Below are 21560 nucleotides of genomic sequence, written 5' to 3' on the forward strand. Positions count from 1 at the left end.
GGAATTAAGGAAACAGTCCTATTTACCATCTCATCAAAAAGAATAAAATATCTAGGAATAAATCTACCTAAGGAGGCAAAACACCTATACTCTGAAAACTATACGACAGTGATGAAACAAATTGAAGACAACACGAACAGATGGAAAGATATACCATGTTCTTGAATTGGAAGAATCAATATTGTGAAAATGACTATACTACCCAAGGCAATCTACAGATTCAATGCAATCCCTATCAAAATACCAATGGCGTTTTTCACAGAACCAGAACAAATAATTTTAAAATTTATATGGAAACACAAAAGATCCCTAATAGCCAAAACAATCTTGAAAATGAGGAACAGAGCTGGAGGAATCAGGCTCCCTGACTTCAGACTATACTACAAAGCTACGGTAATCAAAATAGTATGGTTCTGGCACAAAAGCAGACACATCAATGGAACAGGATAGAGAGCCCAGAAATAAACCCATGCACTTATAGTCAATTAATCTACAACAAAGGAGGCAAGAATATACAGTGGAAAAAAGACAGTCTCTTCAATAAGTGGTGCTGGGAAAACTGGCAGCTACATATAAAAGAATGAAATTAGAACATTCTCTAACACCATGTACAAAAATAAACTCAAAATTGATTAAAGACCTAAATGTAGGACTGGATACCATAAAACTCCTCGAGGAAAACATAGGCAGAAAACTCTTTGACATAAATCACAGCAATTGGGCTTCCCTGGTGGCGCAGTGGTTGAGAATCTGCCTGCCAATGCAGCGAACACGGGTTCAAGCCCTGGTCTGGGAAGATCCCACGTGCCACGGAGCAACTGGGCCAGTGAGCCACAATTACTGAGCCTGCGCGTCTGGAGCCTGTGCTCTGCAACAAGAGAGGCCGCGACAGTGAGAGGCCCATGCACCGCGATGAAGAGTGGCCCCTGCTTGCCCCAACTAGAGAAAGCCCTCACACAGAAACGAAGACCCAACACAGCCATAAATAAATAAATAAATAAATAAATAAATAAATAAATCAATCAATCAATCAATCAATCACAGCAATATTTTTTGATCCGTCTCCTAAAGTAAAGGAAATAAAGGTAAAAATAAACAAATGAGACCGAATTAAACTTAAAAGCTTTTGCACAGCAAAGGTAACCATTGACAAAATGAAAAGACAACCTACTGAATGGGAGAAAATATTTGCAAATGATAAAACTACCATATGACCTAGCAATTCCACTCCTGGGTATATATCTGGAAAAAACAAAAACACTAATTCAAAAAGATACATGCACCCCAGTGTTCATCCAGCATTATTTGTAACTGCCAAGATACGGAAGCAACCTAAGTGTCCATCAACAGATGAATGAATAAAGAAGCTATGGTATATATATATATGTGTGTGTGTGTGTGTGTATACACAATGGAATACTACTGAGCCATAAAAAAGAATGAAATTTTGCCATTTGCAGCAACATGGATGGACTTGGAGGGCATTATGCTAAGTGAAATAAGTCAGACAAAGAAAGACAAATACTGTATATCACTTATATGTGAAGTCTAAAAAATATAAAAAGCTAGTGAATAAAACAAAAAAGAAGCAGACTCACAGATATAGAGAACAAACTAATGGTTACCAGTGTTGGAGGGCAGGGGCAATATAGGAGTGGGAGAGTGGGAGGTACAGACTATTGGGTATAAGATAGGCTCAAGGACATAGAGTTACAACACGAGGAATAGAGCCAATATTTTGTAGTAACTGTAAATGGAAAGTAACCTTTTAAATTGTCCAAAAAATAAAAAATTAAATTAAAAAAATTAAGTGCAACTATTTTAAAAAAAAACAGATCAGTGGCTTTCAGGGGCTGGGATGTGGGGAGCACAGGGGAATTTGAGGAAGTTGATGGGATGGATCATAATGGTGGCTACATGAGTAAATGCATCTGTCAAAATTCATAGAACGTATACTAAAAGGAGTGTATTTTGCTCTATACAAGTTATGCCTTAATAAACCGGACTTTAAAAAAATCAAAGGGGTGCATAAAGATATACCATGCTAACAATAACCAAAAGAAAGTTGTAGTGGCTATGATAATATCAGACAGAGTAGATTTCAAAGCAAAGAGTATTACCCAGATAAAGATGATTTTATAATGATAAATGGGTCAATCAAGAGAATATAACAGTCTTAAACACATACATTTAATATTAAAGCTTCAAAATACTTAAGGCAAAAATGATAGAACTGAAATATTTGAAATTTAAATAACATACTTCTCAATAACCCATGGGTCAAAGGAGAAGTTAAAAGAGAAATTAAAAAGTGCATACATTTAAGGGAGAATTTATGCCAATTCTGTACAAACTTTTCCAGAAAATGAAGAAGCTGGAATACTTTCCAACTCATTATTTGGAACCAGAAGATAACAAAACCGGGGTGGGGGGGTGGGGACATTACAAGCAAAGAAAACTACAGACCAGTGTCCATCATAAACTTATGTGCAGAAATTATAAACAAAACTTTAGCAAATCAAATCCACTGATATATAAAAAGGATAATATATAATGACCAAGTATGGTTCATCCCTGGAATGAAAGGTTGGTTCAACATTCAAAAACTGGTCAATCTAATTTATCATATTAACAGAGTAAGAAAGAAACATATGATGATCTCAATAGATGAAGAAAAACATTTAACAAAGTCCAACATCCATTCCTAATAAAAATTCTCAGCAAACTAGAAATAGTAGGGAACTTCCTCAAAATGATGAAGGGAACCTATGAGAAATCTACAGTTACCATCATATTTATTGATGAAACACTGATTGCTTTGTGCCTAAGATCAGGAACAAGACAAACGTATCTACTCTCACAACTTCTATCCAACATTGTACTTGAAGTTCTAGCCAGTGCAGTGAGGCATGAAAAAGAAATAAAAGGCATCCATACTGGAAAGTAAGAAGTAAAATTGTCTTTATTCATGGACAGCGTGACCATCAATGTAGAAAATCTAATGGAATCTACAAAAAAACTATTAGAACTAATAAACATCAAAAATATAAAATACCTAGGGATAAATCTGATCTTTTAACTGTGTATGCTGAAAACTACAAAATATTGCTAAGAGAAATTAAAGAAGATCTAAATAAATGAAGAAACATACCTTGTTCCTGATTTGGAAGACTCAGTATCATTAAGGTATCAGGTCTTCCTTAATCTATATTTAGAGTCATTGCAATCCCACTCAAAATCCCAGTCAGCTTTAAAAAAAAAAAAAAAACTTGAAATTGACAAACTGATTATAAAAGACATTATTCACTTAGTATTGAAACCAGATAGAACATCAGTCTTCCCTGGATAACATTTATGATTAAAGGCAACTGTTCTTCATTGTATAAGATGACTCAGGAGGTTACCTCATCCCTCTCTTTCTCTTTGCTGCTTCCACATATTTAAAGGCAGAGGACATAGTGAAATAGATGAACTTCTGCATATAGATCTGAAAATAACTTCTGGAAGAAGAAACATACCTCAAATGACAGCAGTGAAGTATGAAGTAATTACCGCTAATCAGGAAGCTAGCTAATGGCATAGATGACTAAAGAGTCATGAAACATTTATCAGGGTTAGAATTTAGCTGAATAATAAACTTGAAGGGGAAACCCTCCAGTTCTCTTTCATAAAAGTCTCTGACTGATTTAAAATGAAGTTTTAAATGTTCAAGTCAACATTAGATAAATTACAAAATTCATAAGCAAAAATAAATTTAATAACAAAATTTAGTTATAAGTACCAAGTAGGTCTTTCATATCTGTTACATACTATAAAATGACCTCATTGTAACCTGGCTTTACTTTTTTTAACTCACATTTAGAGAAAGATTTGAAATAATGCATCAGACATGAAAATAATTTCAATTGTCATTTCATTTACAGGTCTGCATTACATTTACTGAATTCGGAAAAATGCAAAACATTTGTAACTTTCTTGTTGAAAAGCTAGATAGCTCTGTTGTCATCAGCCAACCCCAGTTCTATCATACTCCAGGTTCTATTGAGAATCTTCGGTAAGTTAAGCACATCTTTAAATTAATTATCAACTAATTAAACAAAACTATTCAGTGCTGTGGTTTGTTGAATGTCGTATTAATAATCTCTGCATTTAATTCCTAAGACGGCAAGCCTGTCTTGTTGCTGTAGAAAATGCATGGCGCAAAGCTCAAGAAGTCTGTAATCTTGTTGGCCAAACTCTAGGAAAACCTTTATTAATCAAAGAAGAAGAAATGAAAGAATGGGAAGGCCAAATAGATGATCACCAGTCATCCAGACTCTCAAGTTCGTTAACTGTACAACAAAAAATCAAAAGTGCAACAATACATGCTGCTTGCAAAGTATTTATAACTTTTGAAGTAAAGGGGAGAGAGAAGAAAAAAAACCGTATCTGAAATTCTGACCAAAATATATTGTGTTTGTATCTTTTTGTCTATTTTTATACTTTTTATAATGTTTGCTTTTGTCCTGAATATATATGTATTGTGTAGTCTATAAAGTGTTTCTCCCCCAAGTCTGTCAGTCCTTGAATATAGTTCCACAGAATACTTATGTTTACTTTCTGTTTTTGAAAACTTACTATGGGAAATACTCTTTGGAAAATAAATGTGTTATATGTGCACACTTGCATAGTGACAGTTCATATAAGTGTGTGTGTAAATAATTTGATATTCCTACTACAGGATGAAATATTGACACAGTTATTAACATTATTCTTAACATTCATAGAAAGAATGATGAGCAATACATAACTTTTGATAAAAGGGTAATGAGATATACTAAGAAAATATTTTGATGACTGAAATAAAAGATAATATATAGACCAGACTCTCTTCACTAGGGCTCCTTTGATTATACCAGCACTCTCCAGTACAAATATATATAATGCAATCCACATATGTAATTTAAAATTTCCTAGTAGATACATTTTTTAAAAAGTAAAAAACGGTTGAAGCTAATTTTAATATTTTATTTAACCCAGTATATCCAAAATATTATCATTTCAGCATGTAATTATTCTTAAATTAATGGATATTTTATATTCTCTTTTATACTAAGTTTTCAAAATCCAGGGTGTATTTTATATTACAGCACATCTCAATTCAGATGCTAAATTTTCATCAGAAATACCTGATCTGTATTTAAGTTTCTTAAAATATAGGCAGAAAAAATAGATTCACACACCCAGTTGTTCCAGACATTCTTGAAAGATCTAGTAACTGGATCACGTGTCAGTTTTTAAATAAAAATTTTTTTTTTAATTTAAAATTCAGTTCCTTAGTTGCACTAGCCACATTTCAAGGACTCGAAAGCCGTAAGTAGGTCATGGCTACTGTGTTGGACAGTGCAGGGCCATACACTGAGAAAATACTGATCCTTAAGGCTATCTGAGCAAGTACATATCATTGCCATTGCATTATACACCATCTGCAGGTGTGTCTGCATAAGTCAAGTCTGTTATGCAGCACAGGCTTTCCATTCCCTGCCATACAGCTAAGCCCTAGGGTTTTTCCTTTGATATAGCTTGACACTCATATACCAATGTTTCTTTCCTATACGTATTCCAGTATGTAGTTTTCACTCCCGCCCACTTTCTTAAGTGGCACTAAAACCGCTTAATCCATCTCTTCTGTAGTATCCTTGGTGGGAAGGAGTGTGGAAGCTAAGAAGAAAACTTCTAGAATCCAACACCGCTATTTTAAAATCCTGATTTTACTACTAGAATGTAAGCTCCTTTAGAATGGAGATCTTGTCTTTTTCTCATTCACAGCTGCATTCTCAGTCTTAGCATAGTGACAGGGCCAACACAGAGTCGGCTCTCAAATATCTGCTGAGCAATGTACTGGTTATAGGAACTTGGCAAGGCACTTTAATTTCTTTAAGCTTCTCTTTCCTCACCAATGAAATGAGGCTAATAATACCTACCCTGCAGTGTTACTACAAGGATTAAAGTTGATAACTGTAAGACCACAAGAATAATGCCTAGCACAAAGCAGTTACTTGGTAAATGGTAGCCACTATACCAGCTGCATTCTTTCTTTGATTATTGTCAACCCAAGTAAAAGAAGTTGGCTTTTCCAAATCTATCATTAAGATGAATTTTTAAATAGTCATATTAAAAATAAACTTATTAGAAAACCAGTTTAAGGTATGTTGAAGTTTTATTTCCAAAAAGAGTTAAATAAATTATATTTTAGCTTTTATTTATCCAGTTGGGTAGAAAAGTACAATTGAGTCTGTACATCAAGAAAAAAATTGTTCATACTCAATAAAATTTAATCACAGAGGGTGAGTTTTCTTAGCCACGGCTTCATTGTATCTTTGGTTCCATCATATTTGGTAAAGAAGGTTTTCAACTTAGCAATAAATACCTAAAAACAAATTTTAAGTTAGCAAACACTTTTTAGAATTTACAGGCATTATTAAAGATGTTGCCTCAAAAAAAAATCCTATAAAATGGACAGTCCTACGATTCTGTAGAGCATCTAAGAGAAGTAATCCTTCAAAGATTGGACTGGTTTATGTATGACATCCTGTATACTTTAAGACTAAGGGTATCAAATTTAGTTGTCAGTTAATGGCAAGTTAATTTCTGACACATGGCAGATACTGGAGTATCACAATGAATTGCTTAGGGGACCTGTGCCACAGAGCCTGCTAGAATAAACCTAGCCCGAACTTAATCCTGACAGAATTTCTTTCTTCTGAACCCCTTTTTAAAGAAAATCTTTCAAGAAAGCAAAAAATTGTAATTGCTGTTTTCTGAAAGAAAATATCTTTCTAATTAGGATATTTGAAACAGACCCACTATGTTCCAAGCTCCTTTTTAGAAGGAAATACTATTAAAATAAGGTTTCTGAATATTACTGATAAAATTTAGGATTCCATTCAGCTACATGCTAAAGATTCCATTTTTTGTAGTAGCGATTTACCTTACTTACGTCAGTATTCTTATTTGACAGTTAATTTGAGTTCAGTGTAAATAAGACCTGGAAAAATATTTTTTAACTTAAGATTCTGTGCCTCATATTCCATAAATATTGTTATGACCTCCTTGGAAATGTAGGTTTAGGAGATGCAAATTCTGTCAGACTTGTTGATGAGAATTTGATGGTGAGGAATTCTTCTCACTGGCCTAAAAACAATAAAAACATGAATTATGAGGTCAAAAGTGGGAGTTAACATATTATCTACATTACAAAATTATGTGGAAGACAAATGTTTTATTACTCATTCCAGAAAAAAACTATATAAATCGGTTTAATCAAAATAACAAACATTTATTATTTTATTCATATTATATTTGCAGCCAAATAGTTTCTAATAGCCATAAAATCTCCTGTGGCCTAAATCACTTTAACATGTTCAGTTATGTTAAAAGACTGGAATTAACAGTGGCTTATCCAAGTCAAACACTTCTCAGGGTGAGGTAATAGATACTTTTCAAGAGGAATTATTTGTACTATTTTATTAAACAATAACATCCTTTTATCACCTGTTTAGCAGGGGGATATTCTGTTTCAGCCACCCTCTGGAGCTCTGGCTTCAGTGTCCCAACCAAAAGTACTCCCAAATAGCCATGTCACTTATGGATGTTCACCAGTCCCACCTCAGAATGAGCAAATGCTGGCTTTGGACTTCAAATGTAAGTTGGTACTGTTATAACAGTGATAAAACAAAACAGCTAATCAAAAACATATTATTTGCTACACAGAGTTTGATTTATCAGGGTTTCATATGCTTGATACAATTAATAAGGCAAATCAGTGAACCAAAAACTAAAATCAGTTTCCACACTAAGAGATTAAAAGCCTAGGTGGCAGGAGAAAGTACTAATCTAAATGATCCTGAAACAAGGCAGTGATCCCTGAATTTTAAAAAAAATCCTCCAAATATCATGTTGCCATCTGGTGGCAGTGGGGTGTGTGTGTGTGTGTGTCCATTTTTTTAAATATAGAGATTCTGTCATCCTCTGCTCCTTCCCTTCTGCAAACGATTTTGCACAAAAGACTCAAAAACAGGTAAATAGTTCCAATACTTCAAACAGAAAAATTTGCACTGATTACATTCATTACATCCTAATTTTTCATCAGTTTCTATACAAGACTATGAACTCCTCAAGGGTAGGGCTATGTCTTAAACATTTCTTTTCCTAGTACCTGGCTAATAAAAGGCTAAGAGGAGGAAAAGCTGGTTGTCAGTTATTCTGCTTTATTCCCAAATCAGAAGGATAGCATTTATAGCAGAGTACCTCAATGTTGTTGGTACACATGGAAGTGGGGAAGGGAAATGCAGGGCACTGATTCCAGAGTCAAGTACAAATATGATCTTCTATAATAGGCTTTGAAAATTAATGGTAATGGAAACAAATTCAATTTAAATATCTATTTATTAAAAGTTTTAACTGAATTTATTAGATGCAGTTTTATAGTGGTTGCAGTCAGAATTTCAAAAGCAACTTTCCCTGAGAGTGTGTTATGGGCTGTTGTTTTGTTTTCTGTTGTTGTTTTGGGGGTTTTTTTTGGCTCTAGTTCACTGTTTTTATTTACATAACCACCTTTCTCCCAGACAAGCAACATTAGCAAAACTTAAGGCAAAGATGCCTTGCTGGTGACCATCCTGTTCAATTTTCTTCCACGGAGGGTCTTCTCAGTGGCCAGTTACCACATGGAGTTCCTGCTGTGTTTGCACATTTTCTACTGGATCAGCTCTAAGTGAGGACCTTTGCCCTACCCTCCTGTCACCACTGAGAGTAATTATACTTGTACCACACATTGCTCACCAACAGGCCATGACAAACTCTCAGGGTAAGTTGCTTTCTTTGAAATTCTGACTGCAACCGCTATAAAACTGCATCTAATAAATTCAGTTAACTTACAACTTCTAATAAACAGATGCTTAAATTGAATGTTTCCATTACCATTTATTTTACTTTCAAAACCTATTTTAGAAGGTTATATTTGTACTTGATAGCAATAATGAATTTGTATCTCATACAAAAACAGTTTTTATGCTTTTTCTTTTTACCAAATCAGCCATGTTTATTGTAATTCCATTTAAAAAGAGTGAGTGTGATGATTCAGATAAATCAAGTCTAGCCCCAGTAAGTAAATAGGATCAAAAGAAAATTTTTCTTAGTTTATGCTAAACTAATGATGAAAGGTCTAAAGTATTACATTCTATATCGGAGTAGGAGGTGAGGTATAATTAAAGTTGAATGTCAATCAAATACAATACAAAATGATTTTAATATAGCAAATGTTTCACTAGCTCAATACCTGCAAGGAAAGCATAGATTTCTTATTCATTGTACCTATTCCTGAAATGATAAAGATGCAGTGATACAGACTGATGTGTCCTGCAAAGAATCCATGATGAATATGCAGCCGAAACCTTTGAAAATTTTATTTGCAAACCACAGAGGTCGGCATATATTTGAGGAATGACTTTATTTGTTTCATTCTGTAGGAATGTTGAGAATTCATAGCATCCCCAAATGTTACTACTCTTAAACGTTACATTCATTTAAAGTATTGATGGACTTCCCTGGTGGTCCAGTGGCTAACACTCCACACTCCCAATGCAGGGGGCCTGGGTTCTATCCCTGGTCGGGGAACTAGATCCCATATGCCACAACTAAGAGTTCTCATGCTGCAACTAAAGATTCCGCATGCTGCAACTAAAGATCCTGCATGCCGCAACTAAAAGATCCCGCATGCCACAACTAAAAGATCACACATACTGCAACTAAAGATCCTACATGTGCAACTAAAAAGATCATGCATGCTGCAACTAAAAGATCTCGCATGCTGCACCTAAGACCGAGTGTACCCAAATAAATGAATAAATAAAACTTATTTTAATAAATAAATAAAATATTCAACTGTTCGTTTGAATAAGAAATAGAGAATTGATGATCTCACTAACATTAAATCCAACACTTTAGACATGTTTATCTAAATGATTAGACATTTCATTGTCCAATATTAACTAATGGTTTTTCATATTATTTGGTGACAACTCTGGAAACATAACCCTGCAGTAACCACACGACTGAATAACTATGAGAACACCTGCAGCTCTGAGACTTAGAGAGATTCTAGCCCTCACTCCACCACTGCAGCCCTGATGGCAGGAGGAGCAGAAACCCCAGGAGTGTCTATAGAGCCACCCAACTACTGCTTCTCCATGTGTTCAGAAAGGGAATATGGGAGTTGAGAGAATAATGAACTTCTTGGAAGATAGCAGGCATGACAGAGGCTGTCACATCACTCCCAGAAGTATATGTGGAGGCAGTTCCTTCAATGCTTAGTTTGCAGTTTGCAGTCTGCTACCTGCCAGAGCTTATTACGACTAGAAAGAAACAGGTAAAGTCTGAATATAAAGAATTTTTTAAAATCTCGATCAGGAATGTGTGTAGTTGTAATGCTACACTTGCAAGCAACATCATTTAAGAAGAAGGGACAAAAGCTAAAATTAAAATGCTTGAAATTAATAAAACATATAAGAAATCAAAGTTTTGTTTAGGTTTTTATCTTTAAAAAAAAAAGAATTCTGAATACTCTTCTCCCCTTCCTACCCTGTCTCACATACAAACTGCTATTTCCCATGAATGCTCTCTCTCCAGTCATACACAGTCAAGATAAACAGCCCAAAATCTTGCACATAAGTGCCCTTAACTGAGTCTGCATATCGCAAATAAAGCCAGACATCTTTTCATTTTTGCCACTGAGAAGATGAATTATCATGGATGGTGAGGTTTTCATGACTTATTTGGGGAAAAGTGAATTATGTGTTAAAAAAACTGTTTTATCAAGTCTTAGTAACAGTTATATTAGGGTATATTTTGCTACCTGCATCATAATTCTTTTTTCATACCCTGTCCAAAATATATCCCCTTTCCAGCCAAGCCTAAAATAATCCAGGACAAATGTTGGAATAAATGTCAAGTTACAATTATTTCTTACAGTTTTTCTTATTCTTTTTCATAAAAAAAAAAAAATCAGTATTGAATCAGCATGAAAATGTCAAAAATAAATGACTTTTATTTTCAAGGTTTGAAATGAACTTAGGATAATACTCTTACACCTGTAGAATCCCTTAAACCATTCTGTTTGCTAGATGTCTGTGGTCAGTTATATCCCTATGCCCATTATTATTTTTAGGACACTTTTTATTCTCAAGTGGCCTTGATGCTTTTAAATTCATGGTTTTACACTGTTATCTGAAAAATCTTATAAACATTTGTATATATAGATGTAGATACATAGATATATAAATTATCAAAATAAAAGGGATTACTCCTTTGCCACTTCCGCATTACTACTAACAGTATAGTTTTTTTTTTAAATGATGGGCTTCCCTGGTGGTGCAGTGGTTAAGAATCCGCCTGCCAATGCAGGGGACATGGGTTCGAGCCCTGGTCCGGGAAGATCCCACATGCCGCAGAGCAGCTGAGCCCGTGCACCACAACTACTGAGCCTGCACTCTAGGGCCCATGAGCCACAACTACTGAGCCCAAGTGCCACAACTACTGAAGCCTGCACGCCTAGAGCCCGTGCTCTGCAACAAGAGAAGCCATCCAATGAGAAACCCACACACCGCAACGAAGAGTAGCCCCCGCTCGCTGCAACTAGAGAAAGCCTGCGCACGGCAACAAAGACCCAACACAGCCAAAAATAAAAATAAATAAACTTATTTAAAAAATGAATCAGCCTCCTCTTTTTAAATAGGAAGTAATTATCCCTACTCTTAGCTCCTCGGCCTTTAAAATATTTATTCAGGAATAACATGGAATTAATAAGTTTTACATAGATTACTAGAAGCCTGGTGAATCTTCTAGATGGTCAGAAAAGACCATTCCTAACTTCCTTTATTTTATACACGATATCTTAGTTCAAAATATATTTTGGAAAGGGTATGTGCGAACCAGGAGTCAGATTAGGCAAAATTTGAAAGCAGATTTATAAATGCTCCCACCTTGTCTTTAATAACCAGTGCTTCATGTGAGTCATGCATGCCTTCATTCTCTGGGATGACCATCTAAAACCATTCCAACAGTCAGAAAGCCTTAAAAAGAAAGAAGTAAAATGCTTTTAAAACAACAAATGGCATAATGCATATTAATATATAGCAAATGGCGTTTCTTGTTACCTAAGTCTAGCTATCATCTCTGAGAGAGGAATTTGTCTTTTATCCAACCATGTTGAGTTTATCTGTGTAAAAGTTAGAGAAAATAGACCTCGTCCATGAAACAAGAGTATTAAAATACGTAAAACACACACACACACACACACACTCCATATCATGCCCAGTAAGTTTTCTGTTGTGTGAGAAATCAGTGTCGGAACCATAGGTTATTTTATCTTAAGAATGTAATTTTTTAATCAGAAAAGTATAATCTAGCTACATAGTATTTTTCTGCATTTTTATTACAGTTTTATTATTCATTAGAGCCAATTTCTCTTTTCCACAAAGGATCTTTTTCTCATTTTGTACATGTTTAAAAGGAATATACATCAGACAAAATTTATTGTTTAGAAAAAAACTTTGATAAGCACACTATTTTTAAAAAGTGTAATATATCTTATGGGGCAATCAGTCACCTCTGGAATACTGTGGAGCTTTTCACCCTGTAGGGTCAAAACTGAGCTAATAGTAAAAAGGAATTCTAAAGTCTTATATACCAATATTCAACATTGATATGTGATTTTATATAATTTTATATAATTTTTATAATATTTTACTACAGTTCTCTGATGTCCCAAGAGTTCACAAAACTGCAAAAAAAAAAAAAAAAAGAAAGCAAAAGAAAACTCAGGGTAAAAATCCAGATTTGGCGAGGCTAAAAAACTGACTGCAATCCCCACCTCAGCCCTCACTGATGTGACATACAGGATCTGTCTGAAATAGGGAGAGTAACTCAGTAATTTCTTTCCCCCAAAAGGTAAGGAGAGTATACACCAATAAAAAGCTGAGAGTAAGACATGTATGCTGGAATAAACTACCCTCGAGTATATGGAATGCTAAATATTCTTTTTTTACTGAATAATCTGGTTTCTTTCCCAACTATATAGGGAAATGATATGTGAAAGAAAGCGGACAAAGAACAGGCTAAGATCATGTCTCCATTACCCTCATAGTCTTGCTTGATTTTCCTTGAGATAAAGCTAAAAAGTAAATACTTTTCAGAAGTTACACTTTGTCATCCAAGGTAACCACCTGACTTTATTTTTCTCCAAAATTGTTTTGAGCCCCCATTTGCCCATCCGTGCTCAAGCTAGTTTTAAAAAATGATTTTAAGAAGAGTTCCTGTTTGTTCTTAAAGCTAATTGCAATTTTCAAGTTTTCTTATCAATCAAATGTTATTGAAAAGTACTGTGCTAATCTCAATAAGTAGAGGTAGTGTTATAATTTACTGAGCCACCCTCCCAATCCCCGCCCCCAAGAAAAAGATAAGGAGGGAAGATTTAATTACGGAGCTTCAACTACAAAAGGAGAATGCGTACCGATCTTTATTCGTTTTTGTTTTTTTTTAATATTTACAGAAGGATGACTATATCATTGTGTTAAGGGATTTCTATTCTTGGACTTTACTTTTCAACATTTTTGTGCACATGTTGTTTAATATCTTTTATTTGCCAAAAGCCACTACATTGATTAACCCATTTCCTGCTCCCACAATCCCAAAGTATTATCTTAAATGATGTGTAAAGTTCTCCCCTGAAGGATGGTAGCTATTTTTTTTAAGGATGAAAGAAAATACAAGAATTACAGTACAGTACAACCCTTTGATTCCTTGAAGACTCTTAGCAGGACCATTGGCATACCTGAGTCAGTAGAGTTTCTAGTGGCGTTCAGCCGACAGAACCATCAGTACACCATCTTCAGGAATCTCCACAGTGAGAAGTCTTCCAAGATGCTTCTCTATGTAGTATATCAGTCAAAAAGAAAAATATGTTAATTCACCTTCACTGTGCAATCTCCTTTAGCAAGATTTACATATGAAACACTAGATGTTTTCTAATTACTACCTCTGAACTCAGTAACTTACTACTTTTTATTTTTGGTATTGGATTGAAAGCTAACTAGAAGCATTACCAGGTCATTAGGTTTCTTCCCAGCTACAACTACTCTTCTTAAAATAAATGATAAATAGCATAATTTATTTCCCCTAATTCAAGCACCCGACTTTCCACAAAACTTGGGTTCACTTAACAGGTTTCTTACATTTGTGAGCCCAGATAAAAGCTCACTTGATAAACTTGGTAAAAATAGCTTAAAGAGAAATCTTAGACTGCAAGAAAAGCTTCCTTCAGTAGGAAAAGAATATCCTTTATTAAGGGTAAGTTGAAATTCCTAAGACCAATTTAATCCACAGTTAAAACAATAAAAGGTTAGAAGCTGGCACTGAGAATGTTTATTTTGTATGTGTGTAGAACACACACACACAGAAAAAAAATATTGAGATAGCCTAATTTGGACTTTATTGCTGAATTGGGCTATTCTCAGTCTGAGTTAGCACTTGTTGTTGATCAGTGTAATGCAGGTGCCTACATTACCACTGCAGTGTGTACATCTACCAGAAGAACTTCTGGATTTAGACACGTCGTGGGGCAGAATCAACGTGCACTAAATTTTTAAGCCGCCATCTGCTGACTCTTCACCGACAGAGGTCAGACTGGTTTTTCTTCCTTTCAATTTCTTTCCCAGCATCAGGTTTGTTTCCTGATTTACATGCACTCTATAGCTGGACCGTAGAGGTCAACTCCAGGTGTGCTTTCTACCTAAACCCAAACTTCTTCTACAGCATCTTTGATGAGTGGTCAGCCAGTCTTTGGTATTAGGGCATTGGTAGAAAATTATAAAGAATGATAGCACGAAGGCCAGTTTTGGGATGAGAGAGAAAATATGAAATGGGAAGAGGGAAAAGTGTATATTGAAGAGGAAAACTACTGACTTAAGAAGGGAAAGCAGGCAAATAACACACTGGCTGAGGGGTTGCACATCCCTGCAATGTAAAGATTCTAACCTAGCTTCTCGCAGCAAATCCACTGTGTGTATGTGTGTGTTTTGTTTTTGTTTTTATTTACTTGGCCGCATCGGGTCTTAGTTGTGACGCTCAGGCTCTAAAGCACGCGGGCTTAGTTGCCCCTTGGCATATGGGATTTTAGGTCCCCGACCAGAGATTGAACCCGCGTCCCCTACATTGGAAGATAGATTCTTAACCACTGGACCACCAGAGAAGTCCCACATGTGTATGTTTTTAAAGTACATCAAGGATGCCGCTGAATGAGATTTGTCTCTCTATGCTCTTTTCCACTTTCTGATTCCAAGCCAAAATGCTGGGCTTTTAAAGGCATACAAAATGCCGAGGAATTCCACAACTCTTAAGTCCAGACATCACTGGTGAGTCCATTTCACCCTCTAGGAAAAGGTCCTTAAAAAACTAATAATTTACTTCAGTAACAGCAGAAAGTGGTCCAGAGGCTGAGATGAAGTCCAGATGGAGGGGAACTTAGGAATTACTTAAGATATATTAACCAATTATTTGGAGCTTGTTTGGATCCTGATTCAAACGAACTAAACAAAACTATAGCAGGAGACATTTGGAAATTTAAATACTGACCAGATGTTTGATGTTATTTCTATGTGTTTGCTCTTTTTCATAATATGGTTGTTTAAAATGGCATCTTTCCATTACTGCATGCTGTTTCCAGTAACAACACAAGAAAAGAGAACAAAAAGAATGAGAAGCCTTGGGTGGGTCACGAAGGATGGACATGCAGTCTGAAAGGCAGGCTGAAAAGCCAGGTGCCCAAACCTTGACATTTATCCAAGTGATACTAAGGATAAGCCTGGGGAGTTTCCCGGGAGAGGGGTTGCTAGACCATCACGCGAGAAACTGGAGTTGCTAGTCAGGAGGCAGGGCAGGATCTGTGAGAGGGAATGAGGGCCTGCTTGGGGGTGGGGGGGCTTTCTGATCAGGTCACAAGAGGAATGAGAAGAGGATACTGCTTTCTCTCTGCATACAAAAGTGACAGATCAATTAAAATGATCTTCACTTACTCGTTGAGATAGGTTTGTTAAACCAACTTAACTTCATTATCTTAATCACTAGCTGCTGCAGATGAGTGCATGTGAAGTAATATAAAAGATTTTCATTAAAAAGTGTTGAAAACTTCTAAGGTAAAATGGTGTGTTGAGTCAGAACACAGAATCTTTTGAGATAAAAATAAACAACAAAAGAATTACATTATGAATTTTTTAAAAAGTGACAGATTATCAAGAATATATTGAAAGGCAACTGTGTGCCTACCACACTCCTGGGCATTATGGAACATTCTAGAGAAATGCAAATCCCAGAATTTAGCTCATGAATCAGCATCAGAACATAATCGCCTGAGTAAACTATTCACATAAAGTAGTTAGTTTGGTGACAACATTTGACAGAAAAAAAAAAAAAAATCCACTTCTGGTAAAGTCAATAGTTACTGTTTGAAGAATCATAAATATACAGGGGTAGACTGAGGTTGTGTAACAGCTCCAAGATACCTAAAGAAAGTGAAGAATGGGTCATAGCAAAGGAGGAAACATGACATCAACCAAAAGAGAGAGAAAGATGCAGACGACAAAGGACAAACCAAACCAAAACTAACCGCGACAAACACTTGCCCTCCCCCAGGTCCAAAAAAGAGCAATAAATTATACACGTCGCCTTCTTCCTCGCCCCCAAAATACCTAAAATGACGCAAAAGGCGAAGGAGGAGGAGCCGCCCTCGCCCTGGTTCCCCCTCAATCCGGTTACCGTCCAGCAGCCCCGGAGCGGAGGCCCCGGCCCGGCCCGCGCTCCGTCCCGGGCGTCCCCGCGCTGCGACGCGGGCGCTCCATCCACACGCAGCGGCGCGGGCCTGTCCCCCGGGGGAGCCGGGATCCCGGCCGGCGCGCCGGGCGAAGCCCTCCCGGGCTGGGCTCAGCCCCCGGGGCGACGCGCTCCGGCCCCGCGGTCGGCCCCCCGGGCGGGCGCTCGCTGGGCAGGGCTGCTGGGGACGCACTGCGCTGGGACCCCGCGCTCCGCCCGGTCTTTCGCGCTCCAAGGCGCCGCGCCAGCGCGACCTCGGCCTGCAGGCCTCCGGCGTTTCAGACTCAGCGGCCCTCGGCGGGATCTGCCGTAGTCCACCCAGAGCCCCCGTCTCGGGCTGGGACCCCCCAGCCCTAGGCCGTGCCATTTCCCTGCTTTGCCCACTGTTAGTGCAAAAGGTCAGGATGGCCTTCGTGCCCTCCGCATCCCTCACCCTCCTAACGCCGGCAAGGGCCGTGGTTTTTACCTCTTTTTCGCCCTTGCTTCTCAGGCCTTTTACTCCGTTTCTATTGCAGCTGCCTGATCCCAGGCCACCGTCCCTACTGAGACCGTCCTCCGGTCTCAAATCACCGCAAATCCACACCAGGATGCAGAGACCCAACGTAAACGCGACTCTGATCGCGTTCTTCCCAGCTTAAAACCTTTTGGTGGCTCCTGATGGCCAGCAGCATTAAAGGCCAACCCCCTTGCGTGGTTTCAAGGCCCCTCGAGATCTGACCCCTGTGCTCTCCGCAATCTCACCCCTCCTCCTCCTCGCGCGCTCCGGAAGAATTCCACACTCCCTTCTCTGCGATGTTCCCCACCCCCAATGCCTACCAGGCTTGTCTGGCTAATTTACTCACCTTTGTGTTAAAAAGTCGCCTCTGACATCACATCCTCCAGGACTGCCATCCCAGCCAGCAGAGTGAGACGACCCTCAGAGGCCCTGCATGTTTCTCTCCATTGCGGCAAACCCCACTACTCCAGCTACATAGTTACCGGTTTTCCCCACCCCACTCCCAGCAGTTCATCGCCTGCTACTTTGTACCAGGCACGGGGCTAAGCAGGTGTTACGAATTATTTAATACTTAACAACCACCCTATGAAGTAGCTTCTGTTATTCCCATCATACACATGCAGCATAGGCTAAGAGCTTAAGAAATGTGTCCAATCTCGCATGGCCAGGATGCAGGGGACTCAGGCATCCATATTTTTTAAATTTATGCTCCCCGTGATTTCCGTATGCAGCCGTGATTGAGGATCGCTCTGTGGCCTGTGCGGTCTTTTAGGACAAGGGCCCATCCATGCTTCTGGACCTAGCACAGTGACAGACGCAGTAGGTGTTTGTGGAATGAATGGAGGCTTTATTTGATCCTCTACGCCAGTCTAGAAGGCAGACCCATTCAGAAATCATAACTGCCTTGTTTTCAGATGTGCAAAGAGATCCAGAAAGTTGAGTGACTTTACGGTTCATAAATGGCAGTGCATGTTCCGGACTAGGAACATCTGACTCCCCTGGGCTCTTTTCACCATCGTAGCTTTTTCTTGGACAGCCTCCCAAAGAAAGATTTCCTTTTGATTCTTCCTGGAAAACTTTGGTGATAAGAGTTTCATTTTCACCTCTGATCAGATTTAGAGCATCTGTAGTGCCAGAGTACAGAGTAGAAAGGGACAGGGTAGGTTCTGCTGCCAGAAAGAAAGAGGAGTAGCAACCTTCCTGAGCAACATCGCTCTTTGGATGTTTATCCTTAAAAGGAATTGCTTCAGTTACTGGAGTTATCTCCAGATCATTCCAGGTCATCTGGGATATTATTCCAGGTGGTTCTGCTAAGCCTCTAGGTTGAAGGATTTTTAAGTAAGAAAGAGTAACATCAGAATTGGATTTACTGAACACACACACACACACACACACACACACACACACACACAGTTACCACCAGCAACAGTGCAGGGGATGGGTTGTCAAGGAACAAAAAGCAAACACAGGCAATGATGTCCATAGCAGGGTTGTTAATAACAACAAAAGGCTGGAAACAACCACCGTGTCTACTGGCAAACGGAATGGTTCAATTGTGATGTTCACACAATAAATATTATACATAAGTGGAAATGAATGAATTATACCTTGTGTAAAACATGAATAAATCTTGGAAGTATTACAAAATTACAGCCGTATGAAGAAACAGCCAAAGAATGTAGGAAAAAAACAGCCACCAAAACTGTAGGAAAAAAAGATATTAGAGAGCACTCAGGCTCCTTATTTGTTAAACAAAAATGTGATATCCATGTATACACTTGCATACAATAGAGGCAATTTATTTCACAGATATTTGTATGTTTATAACTCACAGTGCCTCTACAAGCACATGTATATGCATGCTATATAAGCACATTATACAACTGGTATACAATGGACTGTGGAAGCATGATTGATGGCACAAATGTTATTACTATGGAGGTGATTGCATCTTTAAAATAGAGTTTAGCTGTATGGCGCGCCCTCAAAAAATTAAAAACAGAACTACCATGTGATCCAGAAATCCCACTTCTGGGTATATATCCAAAGGAAATGAAATTATTGTCTCAAAGAGATATCTGCACCCCTCCCCCATGTTAATTGCAGTATTAGTCACAACAGCCAAGATATGGAAACAACATAAGTGCCCATCAACAAATGAATGGATAAAGCAAATATGGTACATATATACAAGGGGATATTATTCAGCCACCAAAAAGAAGGAAATCCTGCCATTTGTGACAACATGGAAGAAACTGGCGGACGTTATGCTAAGTGAAATAAGACAGACAAAGAAAGATAAATACTGTATGATCTCACTTATTATATGTGGAATCTAAAAAAGTCAAACTCAGACAGTCGAGTGGTGGTTTCCAGGAGCTGGGGAGGAGGTGGGAATGGGGAGAGTTTGGTCAAAGGGTACAAACTTTCAGTTATGAGACGAATAAGTTCTGGGTATCTCACGTACAACATGGTGATTCTACTTAATAGTATTGTGTTGTATACTTGAAATTTGCTAAGAGAGTAGATCTTAACTGTTCTCACCACACCAAAAAAAAAAGAAAGAAAAAGATAACTATGTGAGGTCATGGATGTATGAGTAAATTTGTGGTAATCATTTCACAGTGTGTATATCAAACTATCATGTTGTACACCTTAACTATATACAATTTTTATTTGTTAATTATACTTTAATAAGTCTGGGAAAAAATAAAAGAATTTAAAATAAAAAATAAAATAGAGTTTAAAGATAAAATAGATCAAAAAGTGATGAGAACGACTAAGACATAGTTAAATGAAATGGCCCCTTCTTTTTTCTAGCAATATTTCAATGATTTCTGTCAAATGAGTAAAAAAATAGCATTTCTTAGATCTTGGGGGAAAAAACTGACATTAGGTAAAATAGTAAGTAAAATAGGGAGAAGTAAATAGGAAGTGAGCAGATGATATAACCTTATGTCATTTGACATTTTCTAGCTGCTCCTTAGTGACAAAAGTTAAAATCTATATTTGTAACTGTAACAATATATACTATGCCAAAAAACCTGAGTCATATGAAATGTCCCCAAATAAAATTTCATTTGTAATATAAGACATTTTAACCATTCTTCTAAGTGAAAAGAAACTTGATTTAATTAGAGATCAACTAATTAATATATTTGTTATCTAACTCCTAGGTAATTTTAGTAACGTGTAGGAGAAAATTATTTTTCTCAAAATTCAAGGAAAATTGTGTGTCTCTTAACTTTCCTCTCAAATAACAAGAATTATGAAAAGGGTGACCCAGAGGGTAGCTTCTTTTAAAGTTTTGACTGAAATGAATGTTAAGTTTATAGATAAGCCATTATCTGAGTTTTGGTATTGCCAATATCCAGCACATTAAAGTTATTTATTATAATCCTTCATGTTTCCAAAATAAAATGTCTGGCTTTTGCACACCACAGCAGGCATCCACACTGAGTGAAAAAAATAATAATAATAATGTTTCTCAGGCTGAAAAGCTCTGTTTATGAAGTTGGAATCTGATATTTCTGTTTTGTGTTCAGTGGAGCCATTTTTGCCTAAATTGCCTGTCTGCAGTCTTCTTGTTGATGACCTCTTTCATGTAAAAAGTTAATTCAAGGCAACACCCCTAACAATTTCAAAGCTTGCTGTGAAATATGGCATATATAGAGCTACTTTCAAGATTTTCAATGACCCACCCATTACCTATCTGTGATAATGGAGAACTCTCTTGCCAGGTGATTATGACATTTGGCTTCAGAAGCTGAATACATTTTATTGGTACCAATTAATTCTAACGATTAAGTTATAGTTTTCATAGCTTAGCTATTATTGGCAGAATTGTCATCATGCTGCTCATGTTTCCTTCTGGCCACAGCATATGGATCCTTGTACACTGGGTTGCATCTCGTGCATTAAAAACAACTGAGATAGGCAGAGAAAATTATTCAAGGACTGCCAGTGAGCATTTCTAACAATGTAATACATCAAGCGATTAGAATCAATGGCAGTCATGTAAGCAGAAATGTTACATTGACCTCATGATTACAATAAAGCCAAAAACTCTTAAGCATGTCATGGTAGCCATGAGAATGGGGCTTGAAGACCTCCATCTACAGGGAACCTAGACCGGAGCCCCAGTAGCTGCACTCTGAATTCCATC

At 37.3% G+C, this 21560-nt stretch overlaps 1 protein-coding gene and 1 long non-coding RNA gene across 5 annotated transcripts in view; one reads left to right on the forward strand and one right to left on the reverse strand.

The window, feature by feature from the left end:
- The window catches only part of IRAK1BP1 (interleukin 1 receptor associated kinase 1 binding protein 1), a 33656-nt gene extending 28730 nt beyond the window's left edge, over nucleotides 1-4926 (forward strand). The window contains exons 3-4 of the mRNA XM_068551093.1: nucleotides 3924-4054; nucleotides 4162-4926. Of these exons, the coding sequence (XP_068407194.1) occupies nucleotides 3924-4054; nucleotides 4162-4432 (402 nt within the window). The 3' untranslated portion in view covers nucleotides 4433-4926. The remainder of the gene's footprint in view (nucleotides 1-3923; nucleotides 4055-4161) is intronic.
- A 1311-nt stretch (nucleotides 4927-6237) lies between these two features.
- On the reverse strand, nucleotides 6238-17587 carry LOC137769647 (uncharacterized). 4 transcript variants are annotated; one of them, XR_011075028.1, is made up of 5 exons: nucleotides 17366-17587; nucleotides 13868-13964; nucleotides 12018-12107; nucleotides 6980-7173; nucleotides 6238-6409 (listed from the first exon to the last, which is right to left on the reverse strand). It is a non-coding gene; the product is annotated as an uncharacterized lncRNA (long non-coding RNA). The 4 variants fall into 4 exon arrangements; XR_011075026.1 differs by having other exon boundaries at nucleotides 6971-7173; XR_011075025.1 differs by having other exon boundaries at nucleotides 6238-7173.
- Between the last annotated feature and the right edge of the window lie 3973 nt (nucleotides 17588-21560).

This window comes from Eschrichtius robustus, chromosome 9 (genome assembly GCF_028021215.1).
Source record: "Eschrichtius robustus isolate mEscRob2 chromosome 9, mEscRob2.pri, whole genome shotgun sequence".
NCBI classification, from domain to species: Eukaryota; Metazoa; Chordata; class Mammalia; order Artiodactyla; family Eschrichtiidae; genus Eschrichtius; species Eschrichtius robustus.